Source organism: Liolophura sinensis, chromosome 5, assembly GCF_032854445.1.
Source record: "Liolophura sinensis isolate JHLJ2023 chromosome 5, CUHK_Ljap_v2, whole genome shotgun sequence".
In the NCBI taxonomy this organism is placed as follows: Eukaryota; Metazoa; Mollusca; class Polyplacophora; order Chitonida; family Chitonidae; genus Liolophura; species Liolophura sinensis.
The window spans coordinates 16,884,002-16,900,148 of record NC_088299.1 but is presented as its reverse complement, the minus strand read 5'-3'; the positions used below and the strand labels follow the sequence as shown (position 1 = coordinate 16,900,148).

Sequence of the window (16,147 nt, the reverse complement as noted above, 5' to 3'; positions counted from 1 at the left end):
TATTTGATTAGTGTTTTTATGCCCTACTCAAGGATATTGCACTTGTACAACGACGGCCAGCTTTATGAAGGGAGGAAACTCAGGAAAGCCCAGAGGAAACGCACAACCATCATCAGGCTGCTGGAAGACCTGGCTGACCCAGAAGCGGTTCACCAATGCGGTAGCTTGTGAGTTCAAGTCCAGCTCCTGCTGGCTTTCTCTCTGGCCGTACGTGGGAAAGTCTGGCAGCAACCTGCAGATGGTCGTGGATTTCCTCCTGGCTCGACCCAGTTTTTCCCCACCATAAAAATATTCTTGAAATATTCTTGAGTGTAGTGTAAAATACCAATGAAATAAAAAAAAAAAAAAATAAACAAATAGTAGATGAGCTCTAATTTGTTTTGTCAGCTCTCTGCAGCCTTGTGAATAGAAGTAAACTTTGTTGGAAAGATTTAGCTGGATGTTGACATTATAATGTCTCGTATGCATTTTTTTCTCTTAATTTGCCTTTTTGATCGAGAAAGTCACTCTCTGTACTTACCTGTCCACATTTCCCCACCCCCAACAGGAGAATGAGATCAACCTGCTGACAGAGGTGACCCACCTTCAGGAGATCATGGACAGCTTGGTTAAGAACTCCTCCAACCCTGAGCGCCTACCCCAGGCCAGCGAGCAGGTTCTCTTAGACCTTAAGGGCACTGATATCTCCACGTGGTCACTCCAGGACAACATCAAACATGTAAATGTCAATTATGGTCATTCATCTATTTGACTATTACTTGATATCATTCTTAAGATTTAACATTAGTTCTGTCATTCTTCAACCTTTTCACATGTTTGCAAGGTGTTTATTCAAGCAAATTATGAGGGCATTATTCTGTGTTGACTGATAAAAGTATACTTTTTGCGATGCCCTGAAATTGGCCAGTCCAACCAATGTAGTTTTGTCTCCAAAATCAAATTAAAAACATGCATAAATTGCACCTAATTGGCTCTTTCATAGTTGAATGTTTTTGTTGTTGCTGTATCACAGAGCCCACCAAGTTCGCCCAGCTCCATGGGGTCACGGAAGTCAAGTATGTGTAGTATAAGCAGCTTGAACAGTTCGTCGAGTGGCTCCTCCAAATCTCACTCTCCCAGTCATCACTTCCGACCCCGCAGTGTCTCCCAGGTAAGACAGATACGCCTGTACACAGATCATTAGTGCCTTATTTCATTAGCATGGTCAAATGAGGATAGTTTATATAGTATGTACTTATGACGTCACGTCTGTATCTAAATGATGGAGCTATTTAGTTTTGGAATTCAGTGTTACAGTCTTGTTAGGTTCATTTGTCTTGATACTGTTACGCATTCTCAGCAGAGGGCAGGAGTGCCAAATTACTGGATTATGTCAGGATTATATATCTGCCATAATTAGCATGGTCAGGTATATATTATTCAGATAGTGCATTTTGTGGGGTGGGACATCAGGTATTGTCAGATTAAGAGAAGTGATATTCAACAAGGATGAAGCCTGAGTGGAAAATCACTTGTCGAGAGCTGGCAATTCCTAATGTCCCACCTCACAGGATGCACCTTATATTTTATTATACTGATAAAACAGTACCTTTTCAAGTTGTACTGTAAATTGCCAAATTTGTACGTCGATAAGGGAGCTATAATTGCTTTCCAGTTGTTTATTTTACGAACAAGCAGATGCCAGAAGGCTCTCAAAGGGAGATAACTGCTGTGGAATAACCACACCTGATAAGTGGATATTAGCACGAGATCTTTGAATATTGCCTCGTGAACGTGGGATAATACTTTGTGAGTGTGACGTTGCGTTCTTGGCGCACGTGATTGTTTTACATCATCTTTTGCGGAATATCATTGTGACCAGTGGAAACCGAGAATTACCCTATGAGGTATAATGATTACATTTATGACTTTGTTTATAGCGTATGTGTGGATTTATTTCTGCATATACTCGTGTGTATTGAACCCTAGTCTTATGATTTATTGATCACAGCATTCCAGGGTAGATCATTCCTTCATAAACCATGCATTACGATATTTACTCTGGTCAAGTAACATATTATATGCATATCATACAGCACTAACAGCTTCAAGCTCAATTGCTTTACCATTTCTCCTGTAACATGGGAGGGGGCTCCTGCAGTAGATATTGACCTGTCCCGTGCGTGCTAGTGAGATGTGGTTAGTGAAGATATGCATAGTCTTAGATGTTGAATAGGGTAGGATCAGGTAAATACAACACTTTTATGTCTGGCAAATTTCAGTAGCTATTTCTGTTATCCAAATAAATGACACAAAATGGTTGCAGGAAAAATTTCGGCATTCTGATTAAACAGGTTAATGGCTTTCACTTTCTATTCATTGGAGACTTGCACATACATGTACACATACTCTCATGTTGTGAAGACATAATTGCTAAATGCCAGGCATTTAACTATATGTGTCTCATATCTTGGTGGTCTTATTTTTCTTGTCAACTCATATTTATCCTCTTGAGTGCAATAAATCTTGTATTTTTGATCCAGAAATTAATTTAAAAGTAAAGAATATGGACATGTCTGCATGGACAACTGGATAAGCCTCAGTCTTTACATGGAGCATTGTAATGTTTTCTGTTACTTTCATCACTACTATGCTGTAGGCATTTTTTTTCTTTCTGCGCATGAAAGTGAAGAATGACATTAAGATATTTTGCCAGTTTTGCACGTAGTTTTTGACCACAGTGGTTTTGCCGGCTGAGTGAGGTATGTTCTGTGGAATGTGTACAGCATGTCAGTCAGACTGTGATAATGGATGATTGACAGGTACAGACTGGACCAGGAAATTGGCAACACAGCTCTCACAGTACCTTTTAATATTTACAACAAACAAGTTATTTGAACCCTTGTCCTGCCAGAGGCTGATATTGACACAGAGTTGGGCAAAGCGAGTACAAATTCTGTTGTCCAGTGATCATTAGTTTAGGATCCCAAACTCAATTCTGTAAATTCTTTTGATGAGTTCAAAAACGGCTTCAATTAGCCCCTTCCTGCCAGCTGCTTGTAGTTGAGGTATTCACCTTACATGGTAGGACAAGGGTTAACAGCACTGAAAGCAGTGAAACTTTTTTTGAAATGGTATTAAATTGAATAAATAAAAAATATTGGGTACGAGTATTCCCCTGTATTAAATAGATGTTTGGAAATCAAAATTTTGAGCTGGTCCTTGAGAAAGCACAACCAAACTGTTGACAACTTCATAAAGCAGTTGTGCCTGGTCTGGTTTGCCATAGTGTACTGTGTATCACCCTGACCCTCAGCCCTTCTCCTCGTTTCGTCTGGCTAAGCCTCATGTTTTTTCCCGTCTGACAGCCGATCCCTGTTGGCACTGTTCGCTTGACCAGTGTCTCGTCCCAGGACTCTGGTTTTACCTCTCAGGATACCATATTTCAGAGACCAGCCACCCCGAAATCTCTTGATCTTAGACATCAGCAGGTATGCCTGTCCCAGTGTACGTGTTGTGCTCCCCTGCTGTTAACTGCACCCCATCAGGTTTATTATGTGCCTTCTTCTCCTCTCTCTCACCACCCCCCCCCCCCCCCAATATTGTGCAACCCAGACACTTCATGTTGTGTCCCAGGTATTTCACCCAACATTGTTGTGTTCATTGTTCCACCCATCCCTATGTATTGTGTCCCCATTGTTCCTTCTTGCGCTGAGTGTTCCAGCCATCCGCCTGTGGTGTGTTCCACTGTCTGCTTGATCCACTCATAGACATCCTGTCCCCCTTGCACAAGTCTAATGCTCAGTTACGGCCGTTGTTGTTATTTTTGCTATTTCATGCATTTTCACTACTTTTCAACTTCATTATATGATATAGTTATTTATTTATTTGATTGGTGTTTTACGCCGTACTCATGAATATTTCACGTATACGACGGCGGCCAGCATTATGGTGGGTAGAGACCGGGCAGAGCCTGGGGGAACCCCACGACCATCCGCAGGTTACTGTCAGACCTTCCCACGTTCCACCAGAGAGGAAGCCAGTAAGAGCTGGACTAGCGACTCACAGCGTCCGCATTGGTGAGAAACTCCCAGGTCATTACGCTGAGCTAGCGCGCTAACCAACTGAGCCACGGAGGCCCCACTTCATTATATGAAATGTTTATTTTTTTTTTTTGTTGCTTGATGTCAAAAGTTTGGTTAGCCTGTCCTGTTTTTTGGGAAGATGTCCACAAGGTCACACAATTTTTCACCTCTAGACACAACCTACATACTTTTCCTGATCAACACTACATGTACATATGGATACTGAGTACTCAGAATAAAAACCAGTCTACTGTTGTGTAAATGTGAGTAGAAAGCAAATCTTCGTTGACTAATGAATATATTATATTGACCAGATGCCATGTGGAGTATGTTTGATGGAAGATGTACGGTTTCTTTGCAGTCAATTGTAACAGAATGAAAAAGAAAAGAGAGTTGCAAGTAATTTTTTAAGCATAAATTATGAGCTGGGTCTTTCAGAAGGTATCCAAACTGTTCACCACTGGCGATGTACATATAGTGGGTGATACGTAGGCCTTACATACACAGTCTGTTAGTTCCACCTGTATGCACCATACGTATTACAACTCACGATGTGTGCGTCTTTCTGAGCTGTCATTTTCTTCTGATTCTATCCATTTGAACCTTTCACTTTCTTCAGATTGCTATTCTACCATGTCTGGCAGCTGTGCATAGCCCACCTTCACCCTCACTTCCTCGTCCACAGGATGTCCCTCTCTTGTGATTATCAAATATTACATGTACTAATTTCTCAAATTGTGGATTTATCTGTGTATGGATAATTATCTTGAAGGTTTATGTAAATGGTAATGGTAAAGGTAGGAATCGGTTAACTACAGTCCCTATCCACATTTGTGTCCAATTTTTCTTTACTCTTCACTGGGTAGCATTTCTGGTTAAGGGTCTTTTGCTTGGCTGATCTACATATACCTGCTTTGCTGCTTTATGTCTTTACATGTACAAACAATGCTTAGATTTGCTTAAATTGTATTTAGTTACATTATGAGTACAAGTGTCCATGTGTTACCTTATGGTCTTATGGCTGTTATTTTTTCTGAATTTTTTATGCCGTTATCCATCAATATAAAATGTCTTAGTGTACTTGTGATTGATAACGATGTTGTTGTAGGGCAATAATGCCGAAGCAGGCAGTACAGGGGAGAGCACCCCTACCGACTCCACCCCGTCTACGCCATCAGAGCAGGCCAACACCCCATCAGCTAGCTCCACTTGGAACAACTGGCCTGAACAGCCAAAGATGGGGTCTAGCCAGGATAGCAGCCGACCACACACAATATCCACAGCCTACGAGAGGTCACATGCCCGACCTGCCTTGTCTGCCACACTGTTCGAGCCCCCAGTGCCGGAGGTGCCCGAGAAGGAAGGTTCTGCAGTCCTAAGGCACCCCCCACCCTCCCTAGGTGCCCGACCAGAGAGCAGTACCTCTCACTACGCCAGACCAGCCACCATCAACAAGCTCCAGTCAGTGATGCCCTCACTGGGACCTAAACCTAAGTCTAAGGCCGTCCCGCCTCCTGTCGTGCCCATGATGGAAACAGGTGAGGCAGTGGTCTACGGCAAACGGGTTATAAATATGAGGATTTCCAAGCTGCTAGGGTAACATGCACCTCAATGTCCTTGTCATAAATTCTTTAGCATTTCTTCTTGTCAAGTTACATATGTTCCTGTCAGTGCTGAGATGATACGTGACTACACTACAACATGGTTTCAGTGTAAATGATCACTGGTAATAAAGATGCTCACTCTGTTGACTAGTTTACGTAACAGAGCACAGGCTACTTGTCCAAACATGTATATTGGTGCATTGTAACAAGCGGAAGTTGGTCACAGGTTTGTTGTCAAAGTGGAAACACAGACGGAACTAAAGGTAAGTCCGACTCTATCTGTGGGATGCTGAAATCCTGCCATTTGCACACCTGAATGACTAAACACATGTGGTATGTTGTACAGATGAGCTGCCGGTGTATGTTAACATGAACGAGCTAGCCAGCATGGAGGCTGAGAAAAGACAGCACGAGGGGAAGGACGGAGGAGAGACTGACAGCAATGCCCAGACACCTGTCACCCCCCAGGACCAGGGGGGACTGACCACACCCCAGTCAGCGGGGCCAACACAGGTAAACAGCTCACCTGCCCAATATCACAATCTACAGAACCCTGAAACAAACCAGCCTCTAGTGAAGTAATGTGGATTAAATTAACGCTTTGCCTCTTTTAGGATTATCTACCTAATTTACAAGTGTATGTGTGTTGGGGTTCATGTCATCTAGACCTACTTTATAGAACTGTACATGGGGGCTGAACCAAATTGGGATCACTGTTCTACTGCTTCACTTTGTGGGATTGTATGTGATAGGACACTATGCATGCCTTCTACTTTTACTGTTGTAGCTTGCATCTTTTGGCAAGCGATTAGACACACGGTCTCTGCGGTGTAGACACTTGTAAATACACGTACACGTATTTGTAATTTATTCACATTATTTCTTTCTTGTGTGTTTATTGTTTCTGCATATTCAGTTTTTATGAGCACCTGTGTGTGATTCTGTTGCTCCTATCACTACACCTGATAACACAATACACACAGGTTGCACGCCGTAGACTTGTACTGTTCTCCATTGCCTTCGTGATGCAGTTGCACTCAAATGTCAACCTCAAATCTTACTCAGAAGCAGTGCAATATTTGCTTAATATTGCCAGGCTACAAACAACAGGTAGTATCATAAATCTAAGTAGTGTCAGTTGGCATTTACATGACATGAACATCGGTTTTAGTTCTGCAATCTCTACACTCTCTGAGGTGTGATAGGGTCACTTTAGCTTTAGGAGCCAAACTTACTAAGGGTCCTGTAGAGAAGGAGCCTCCAAGCCTTGCCAATATGACTGACTGTTTTTCACTCTGCTCTACTCTAGGCTGACTACCTGCAGGTAAAACTACTTTTTGCTCTCCCTTGGTTTGTGTTTCATTGCTTGGTTCTGGTATATCTTGATCGGCGGTCAGACATGAGGGAAGCTGATGACCCATCATGATTGGAGGCCACACTTTAATAACTTAAAGGAGAAGAAAATTTAAATATCAAACAAATACCATTGAAAAGAGTATGCATTTCCTCCCAGGTGCATGCCATAAAAATTCTAGTATGTACCTCAAGTTGATAAAGTATGAATAAAGTGCCAAAATCCGCTCTAGGCGACAACATTTTACCTAAGAACTAGTCCTGAAGTCTTCTGTGTTAGGAGGAGAATTGCAGTCGGAAACTGCCGAAGTGCAGTTCATACATTTTCGGTAGAACTCTTCTTCTCAGAAGACAGCAAACAGTACAGTTTGTTTTCCACTTGATGATCGGTACACCGGAATGTTGGACGTGGGTGAGAGGCAACACACCCCCAGCATATATTACAGGGTAGGGTATTAAAGATGGAGGACGCGATGAACTCAGCAATTTATGCTAGCTTTGTCATTTTCAGACTTTATGCGTATGGCGAGGAAAAATCGCAAAATTATGTAGCAGCCACCAGATAGAAAAAAATATGCTCTTTTCAGCCTATAATGTCATTGTTTTAAGTTTTCTCCTCCTTTAAATAAAACTACATGTAGTAGATTTGATGTTGTCATGGATGATAATAAAGTCACTGTCCAAGAACTAGTAGTTATGGGGACAGAATTTGTAGTGTAAAATGACTGGATCAAGCAGTAGTGATAAATTTGTTGTTTCTTGATGCTCCTTGTTAGACTGTAGAGCATTTGTTTTGATATGCACACTGCATAAAGTAGTAGTTATAACATAGGTTTTAGATAAGAGTGTTTTGATTTAGTTGAATCCTTGCTTAAATGTTGTTAATGTTTTATGCTAAACTTCCGTTTGACTAATCTGCATGTTCCCATTGAGTTCTCCATCAAAGCCTTTGTATGATTTCTGTTTGTTAGGCGCATGTTTTCATTTGTGTTCTTATTTTGTTTTTGTTTTTGTTTTTGTATTACTCATGCCAGTTTCAAATCAGTTTGTTTGCATTGTCGTCAGTTGGATATTTCTTTGATAAAGGGGATTCAATGTATCACATATACAAATATTAAGGACAGGGAGGTAGTAAAATTGAGCACAAGTACACCACTCTCATTCTCACATTTAAATTACATTGTACAACTACTGCACACATTACAGAATGTTACAAAGTGGTGAAATAATACAGTAGATTCACAAATGTGCGTGATGTGACTTTCCTTGTTAGGGTGCATATATTTGGTTTGGAATTTGATAGTTTGGGAAATTCATGTAAAAAATTAAAGTACCACAAAATATATACATATATATGTATTAAGGGCTTCAGTGAAAAAAAAAAATAGGGGAAATTGAATCAAACCATATTTCTCAAAAAATGTTTTCATAAAAGTAGACATAAACAAATTGAGGGTAAATGCAAACAAGAACCCATTTTTCTGGAAGTTTTGTTATGAAGAGAGATGCACAGGAACATGTCAGGTGTACCTGAATCTGCCAGCTGTTCAGTACAAATACATGTGTGTTGTGCAGTCTCTTGTGAACACCTCAGCTGAACAATATATGTATGTTGTCGAGTCTCTTGTGAACATGTCAGCTGAACAATACATATATGTGGTCCAGTATCTTGTGAACATGTCAGCTGTACAGTACATATATGTTGTCCAGTCTCTTGTGAACATTGCAGCTGTACAATACATATATGTTGTCCAGTCTCTTGTGAACACTTCAGCTGAACAATACATATATGTTGTCCAGTCTCTTGTGAACACGTCAGCTGTACAATACATATATGTTGTCCAGTCTCTTGTGAACATGTCAGCTGTACAATACTTGTATCTGATGCAGTCTCTTCTGAACATGTCAGCTGTACATGTGTCTCAGGCAGTCTCTTCTGAACATGTCAGCTGTACAATACATGTATCTCATGTAGTCTCTTGTGAACACGTCAGCTGTACAATTCATGTGTCTCGTGCAGTCTGATGTGAACATGTACATTATGTTGTGTGTGGCCACTAACACTGGATGCCCTTCCCATTTCCTTTCCATGCCATTCTCAGTCTCCGAGCGACCTGGATATTCAGGAGGCCATCCGCGATCTAGAAAACTGTACTGCCGCTCTTCACAGTGATTATGAAGAACCGGTAGAGCTGAGCAGTGCCCCCAAGCCTCCCAAAGGGCCCAATCAGGTCCTTCCTCCGCAGGCAAGGATTGGCTAGTCTAGCTGACTCTCCCCCTCATCTCTACTCTCTGTGCTGTTAGCTTAGACTGGTCATTTATCTGTTGGTTTGTTCTGTGCAGCGTGGCTGTGTGGCATGCTTTACCCAGGCCATGTACTCGGCTCGTGTGGCTGTGCCAGTACTGTACTTATACTCAAAGGGTGTCGTGTTACAAACTTGCATACTACATGTACTTATACTCAGCGGTGTCTTATTACAGACTACATGTACTTATACTTAGCAGTGTCTTATTACAAACTACATGTACTTATACTCAGCGGTGTCTTATTACAGACTACATGTACTTATACTTAGCGGTGTCTTATTATAAACTACATGTACTGATACTCAGGAGTAACTTTATTATTATTATTATTATTACAAACTACATGTACATTTTACTTACATATGTACTCAACAGTGTCTTCTTACAAACTATACGTACTTTTACTGAATTTGTGCGGTAAGATTGAAATGTTAACATGCAGTAATAATTAACCATAAAACTTCAGAAACCATTAACTTTATTAACAGTGGGAACTAATTGTGAAATATTGTAGTATTAACAGATGAATGCGTACTGTTCTGTATTACAAGATAAAGTAAAGACGTAGGAGATCATCAAAGTATGTGTTTGTCGCAATCAAAATACTACCAGAGATGAATCTAGAAATGTCACATGAGATGGTTGATTGGAAATATTCACTGATATCTATAGCTGATATGTGCAAGTGTTGCAAATACTCCAAATCTACCATTAACTGATTGAGTGATACCAGTGATGTCATTCTGCACAGCTCCATTTTATTCTTATGATTGTCCATCTTTTTTTAATTACAAGAGACACTTCTGGTTCTGGTACTTTATTTTCTGTGATTTATGAATTACAAAGTACATAATACACATCTTTTTGCCACAGATATGAAAACATTAATGATGTTTTTGTATTGCTTTTAGTCTTAACCAGTTAAGTGTACACGAGTGACCAGAATGTCAACTTTTATAACTCATTAGCCATTCAGCTGATACAGACTGTTGATGAGAATTGTGGGGATTTTTATGATAAAGCCTGATGGTGAAGCGGAGTAATCTCCCCTTGGCCTCTCCTCCCTGTCATCATTAGGTGTGGATTGCATCTCCCCTCAGCTTACCCCCCCTTATCACCAACCAGGGCTATTAGTAGATCAGAGGGTTAGTGCTGTAGCCTCCTACTCCTCATAACCTTCAGTGTGGAATGCTTTGTGTGTAGGCTTCTGGTGTTGGCTTCGGTTCTAGGTGTTGGCTTCAGTTCTAGGTGTTGGTGGTACCACATGTACTGGGGAAGTGATGGGTTTGTGTGGTTGTGCTGATGCCTGCACTTTGGTGAATACTTGCTATTAAATTCCAGGCATATTTTAATCTTTATTAAGTACACAATACAATAGTTTTTTTGTTTTTGTTTTTCTTTATTACATACTTGCTTCTCTTCTGACAAACTTTATTGATTTGTATCAAACTCATGCTATTAGTATTGTTGTTAGTGCTTCAATGGTAAATTCAGTATCTCTGTTTTGTCATATGTACCATATTTGTAAATTGCTTTTAATTTCTATCTGCTTTGACACATGTTTGAATTTATCTTTTTTACAACCTGTAGTGAGCTTTCATGTGTGCTTTGTACATGACAACTTCTAATTTTTTGTGCATATATATTTTTTTTGCATTCATTGAATCTGTTTGGTCTCATGGAACTTTTTCACATGTTTTGAAATAACCTTACTTGCCTAAAAAAATATTACTCTATGACATTGATGAAATCTTGGTGTTTTAATTCAAGACACAATCCGTCTGCTATTTCAGAAACTTCAGAACTCTTTGGAGCTGGCTGAGGCTATCCGAGAATTGGAAGCCAGTACAGCTGCATTGACAACTGCTTATGACCAACCAGATGGGAGCAATGCGAGCCGTGGCTCTCTGCAGTGTTCCAGTGGCTACGGGACCATGAACAGTACGCCATCGGGCTCGGAGGACACCATTACTACAGGAGGTATGTCTGACACAATTCAGCAGGGACGGGGAATGGGGTTGGTGTTGTCTTGTCTTATCTCATTGCATGAACTGCCTGGTCTTAGAGCCATAGTGTGTACTATTATTGCGCAAAACAAACCACAAGCAACTAAGATTGATTTAGAGACCGTAAACTAACACTCTACCAAGTTGTGATGTTTATGGCTTTGCCTGCAGTCAGACATATCTGCTCAAAGTGCAAGTGTACAATTGACATAATAGTGGCTACAGCTTTGTTTGGAATGATTTTCATAAAATGTTTGGCCGTCATGGTGCCACGTGCTGTGGTCTGGTTTAACATATCTCCAAAATGATACATTTAGACATGACAAGTTTCTAAACTATTGTTTACTGGATCAAGGTGGACTGTTTAATTCCACTTTTTGCTATCTACACCTCGGCCAGCATGTAGACGTATGGCTTGATGAACTAATACTGGGCTGTTGACTTAAAATTCACCAATATTTCTGTATGTCTAAGCTCATTTGTGCATGTTTTCTATGATAAAATTTCTCAGTATTGTCATCCTTCTCTTTTTCGTATGTTATAAAACTGAAATGTACGTGCTTGTTTCTAAAATGAATGTGACTCGATCAATTACTTAACATTTTGATTTCTCTTTACTTTTGTTTATTTTGTTGTGTGTTTTTTATGTTGTGTTAATTGCAGAGTTGCTTGTTACCCCTGTTGATATCATGTTGCCTGACCGAGAAAAGTATTTCACGATCCCTCGCAATAGTGAGTTTCTACGGGCGTACAAGGCTACCCTGGAAGCTCGCAGGCCTGCATCCACAGCAGGTGTGTAAGGGGCTCTTAGCCAGGAACTACAATTTAAAGTTAAACTTACAGATAACTGACAGAATTCATCCTGGAATGTGTACACACATGAACAGTATTGATGCTGGCACATGTACCATCAGGAACACTGAATCCTGTGACCGTCACATATAAACAAAGTCTATTTTTTTTTTGATGGTTTTATGAAATCAATACAACTCTTTTCATCAGTGCAAAGTATTCTTTCGTGAAGCTGAGTTTTTGAATCCAAAGTTGTGGAAATGTTGGTTTGGGAGTTTAGAGATTTATTTGTATTAGTAGTTTGGGTTTACGAGTACACATACTTACTATTGTTTTTACTCTGAAGGGCGATATTAATGTGGGAAGATCTATCAGCAACCTGCAGATGGTGGTTGGTTCCCGGCCAGGCTCTGTCCAGTTTCCTCCCACCATAATTCTGGCCGCCATCGTATAAGTGAAATATTCTTGAGTATGGCGTAAAACACGAATCAGAGGAATAAATAAATAAATACAATGAAGGGTATTGACAGGTATCAGGTCATCATCATTGCATGTCCTTCTGCATGTCGTCTCTTCTCTGGCACTTTCTCAGCAGCGAGCATTTTGCTTATTGAGACATACCTTTAATCAGAACATGTTGTGGATCCTGTGGCAAATTTAACCGTTACCATAGAAATGAACAGGTTTTGTTGATGTTACTTGTACATGCAGCTATACATGTATGTTGTTCTTAAAGTTGTAGAGTTCTTTTTGTTATGCCGCTCTCACACATTATGCCTTTTAAATATAGACATGAAAAGTTCACACAAATTTTCCGGAGTAGGAAGTTATTAACGCAATTTGATGAGAAGGTTTGTTTTCCATGCAAAAACGTCTCATGTAATGATGTCATGAGGAAATGGTTAACTCAGGAAATGAATATTAGCCTAGAGATTCATTGGCTAAACGAAGCAAGATATGCACCTTTGATTTGTGTTTCTCAAAGTTTCTTATATATGAAATGTAGATATCTAGAAAGGCAGGGAATGGAGTGCACGTAATTATCCATGAATTGAAATGAGCGGCAGACCCTGCTTTCTAGCTCTGCATGTATACTGCATGTACCTGTACATAGTTACATATATACTGGAGTCTGCAGGACTGCTGGAGCCTGTTTTATTTGTGCCTACAGTTTTCTGTGCATGCTCATTGTCAAAACATTTGTGAATCACTATAAGACTGGTGTAGTTTAGGAATCGTGTATGTATCAGTGTAACGACATCCATGCTCATTGCAGTGTTTTTGTGCATTCAGAAGTAACGACTGATGATGTTTGCTTACTGTCTGCAGGAATTCCTGTCACACAAGTGGGAATAGGTTCATTGAAGCGGAATGCTAAGCCACCCCCTCCTGTGCGCCGCAGTTCATCTATAACAGGAGGTCCTCCACCAGTGCTCCAGAAAACCCGCCGCTCTCCCCCTAAAGGCCCTCCTGCGAATGCCCGCATCGTGCTGGATGGTCAGCACAGTATGTTACACAGACGTAGCCACAGCAGCGGCAGCGAGCAAGCACACGAGGCCCTGGTCAAGATGAAGCATACTAAGAGTGCAGACATGTTGGACGGACACTCTCATTATGCCACCCCCGAGGTAGGTGGGCAGGTGATCGCCCCATCAGCCGAAGTCAATGCCCCGCCCTCACCCCAGTATGCTGTTCCTCATGTGACGGGGGCTGAGCCGCCTGTGAGCCAAGCCCAGCCCATCTCTGGTATCGTACAGAGTCTGAACGCCAAGTTTGCTGCTCTTCAGCAGACGCAAGTACAACAACAACAACAGCCAATACAGCAGTTACCGCCACAACAAGCAAAACAGCAAACACCCCAACAACAACAACAACGACAGCCTCCTCAGACCCGCCCCAAACCACAGCATCAAGTCCAAAACCCCAAGGCTCAGCCGGCAGTGTCAGCAGAGGAACACGGCCATGCGTATGGACAGACATACGGACAGAGTCAGAACCACAGTTCAGTGTATGCTGAGGTGCACACTGAGCGTGTGCCACTACATCCACACCCTGAGGCCGAGGAGGACTTCCCGGATTTACCTCCCCCTCCATCTGAGGAAGAGTTGGCAGAAATGAATGCCCAGTTTGGGAAAAAGCCAATGGATGTTGTCAGAGACTCGCTGGTGACTGAGCTTAAACATGGGCCACAGTTACGGCGGACAGGAACGCTAGAAAAAACAGAAACCTATCAGATTTAGAACCTAAATATATATATATTGCATTGAGGCAATGTTTTAAAGACAATATTCTGACCATGTATTCAGAAAACTTTGAGTTTTGTGAGTGGCCATGTACTTGTAGAAGTTTGAAAACATATAAGATCACCCATTTATTTATCTGGTGCTGAAAGATGTAAATGCAAAATGTGTATTCAGAAGTTTGAATTTGGTCCAATATAAAATATTTATATCAAAGATTTGCTTATTACGCATGCTGCAGGAGAGAAGTACAGCCATGCTCATTGCTTCATTGTGTATAATAGTACCACTCAAGTCAGCTCATGGTGCACAGAGGTTCAGAAGTTCATTTTGGACACATAAGTTCAGACGTTCGTTTTGGTCAGAGGTTCAGAAGTTCATTTTGGACACATAGGCTCAGACGTTCATTTTACTCAGATGTTGAGAAGTTCATTTTGGACACATAGGATTAGAAGTTCATTTGGACAGAGGTTCAGAAGTTCATTTTGGACATGGAGGTCCAGAAGTTTCTTTTGAACAAAGAGGGTTAGTTCATTTGGATACAGAGGCTCAGAAGTTTATGGTTCCAATGATTTCTATGGTGTGGTAAAGTTTTAGGAAAATGTGTTGATGTTGATGTTTGACTACCAGCAGATACTTTTAAGATGATCACTGAACTTGTGGACCAGCATTTATTATATAGGACATCAGTTTTGTATTGGATGTTTGATGCATAATTTCTTCTTTAAGAAAGACCATGTGGAACGTATAATTTTGTTTGCTGAATGCAGGTGTACATTGAGTATGATCCTTAGACATGGCAAGTGTTGATGAGCTGACTTGATAATGGGCTTAGCATTTTCGCATTCAGTTTGAAAATTGATTGGTTGTTCATATGTTAAAATCTGGACCTAGTCCCCCCCCCCCCCCCACCCCCCCCACCAAAATATCTGAATCTCAACTAGATAGCTCAATAGTGGTATATATTTATGTATGGAGGTACATGCTTGTTGCTAAAAGGAGCTTTTTATTCGTGTAATTAGTAGATAAGCCATTGCTGTTATTGATGTTGTTGTTTGCTGAGCTGTCATGTGTCTCGATCTGTATGTTATGTTTTTGGATGGAATGAATTGTGATATTTATTATGTACCTATCTAGTGGATTTTGTTTTATGTTTAATTTTTTAATTTTTCCTTTTTTTTATGTTATTGCTTAAATGTTGTTGAAAATTGAACACAATATGCATTTGTGTATGACAGCCTAGTTTGCCCCATGCGATCACCAGCCATGAATCAGAGTGGTCTGTACAGTGAGTATACAGCATGTACAATATGTACAGCCTGTTGCACAGATTTGCTCTAACTTCTGGCTGTACAGTAGTTGTTCCACTGGGTCAGTTGTGTGCAGACCTGTCTGATGGCAAAAGAGTTTTGTCTGGAATCAAAAAGGGCTGTTTTCTGTCAGAAGGTGTCAGTGTTCATACCAACATGGTAAACATGTCTACAGTGCTAGTTTTTATCACTTACACTTTGCAGGTAGGTATTTTTTTGTTTTTTTTTTTGCTCATTTGATTGACAAAAATAACAACACACAAATGTGGCCTTTTTTCTTGCCATTTTATTGTTTTTGCTTTACTCATTCTCAGTTCCACAGCTTATTGTTTTGTGTATGATGAACTGACCTCTCTTTGACCTTAAACCATGTCCTAACCTGAAATTCGGAAGGTGACAATCCCAGTCCTCAATGGGCCACGCTCTCCTCTTCTAATACTTTTTGTGTTTTTCATGTTTGTGTCATCTTTG

At 40.7% G+C, this 16,147-nt stretch overlaps 1 protein-coding gene across 5 annotated transcripts in view; it reads left to right on the top strand.

Annotated features, from left to right (window-relative positions):
- The window catches only part of LOC135465907 (protein MTSS 1-like), a 56,321-nt gene extending 41,050 nt beyond the window's left edge, over positions 1 to 15,271 (top strand). Inside the window, exons 8-16 of one of the 5 annotated variants that reach the window (XM_064743284.1) lie at positions 548 to 718; positions 1,013 to 1,150; positions 3,348 to 3,470; positions 5,173 to 5,602; positions 6,015 to 6,181; positions 9,124 to 9,267; positions 11,122 to 11,308; positions 11,998 to 12,126; positions 13,456 to 15,271. In XM_064743284.1, coding sequence (XP_064599354.1) covers positions 548 to 718; positions 1,013 to 1,150; positions 3,348 to 3,470; positions 5,173 to 5,602; positions 6,015 to 6,181; positions 9,124 to 9,267; positions 11,122 to 11,308; positions 11,998 to 12,126; positions 13,456 to 14,366 — 2,400 coding nt within the window. In that variant the 3' untranslated portion in view covers positions 14,367 to 15,271. Of the gene's footprint in view, positions 1 to 547; positions 719 to 1,012; positions 1,151 to 3,347; positions 3,471 to 5,172; positions 5,603 to 6,014; positions 6,182 to 6,977; positions 6,993 to 9,123; positions 9,268 to 11,121; positions 11,309 to 11,997; positions 12,127 to 13,455 lie in introns of all 5 variants that reach the window. The other 4 variants (XM_064743287.1, XM_064743285.1, XM_064743289.1 and 1 more) reach the window with 4 other exon arrangements.
- The last annotated feature ends 876 nt before the right edge of the window (positions 15,272 to 16,147 follow it).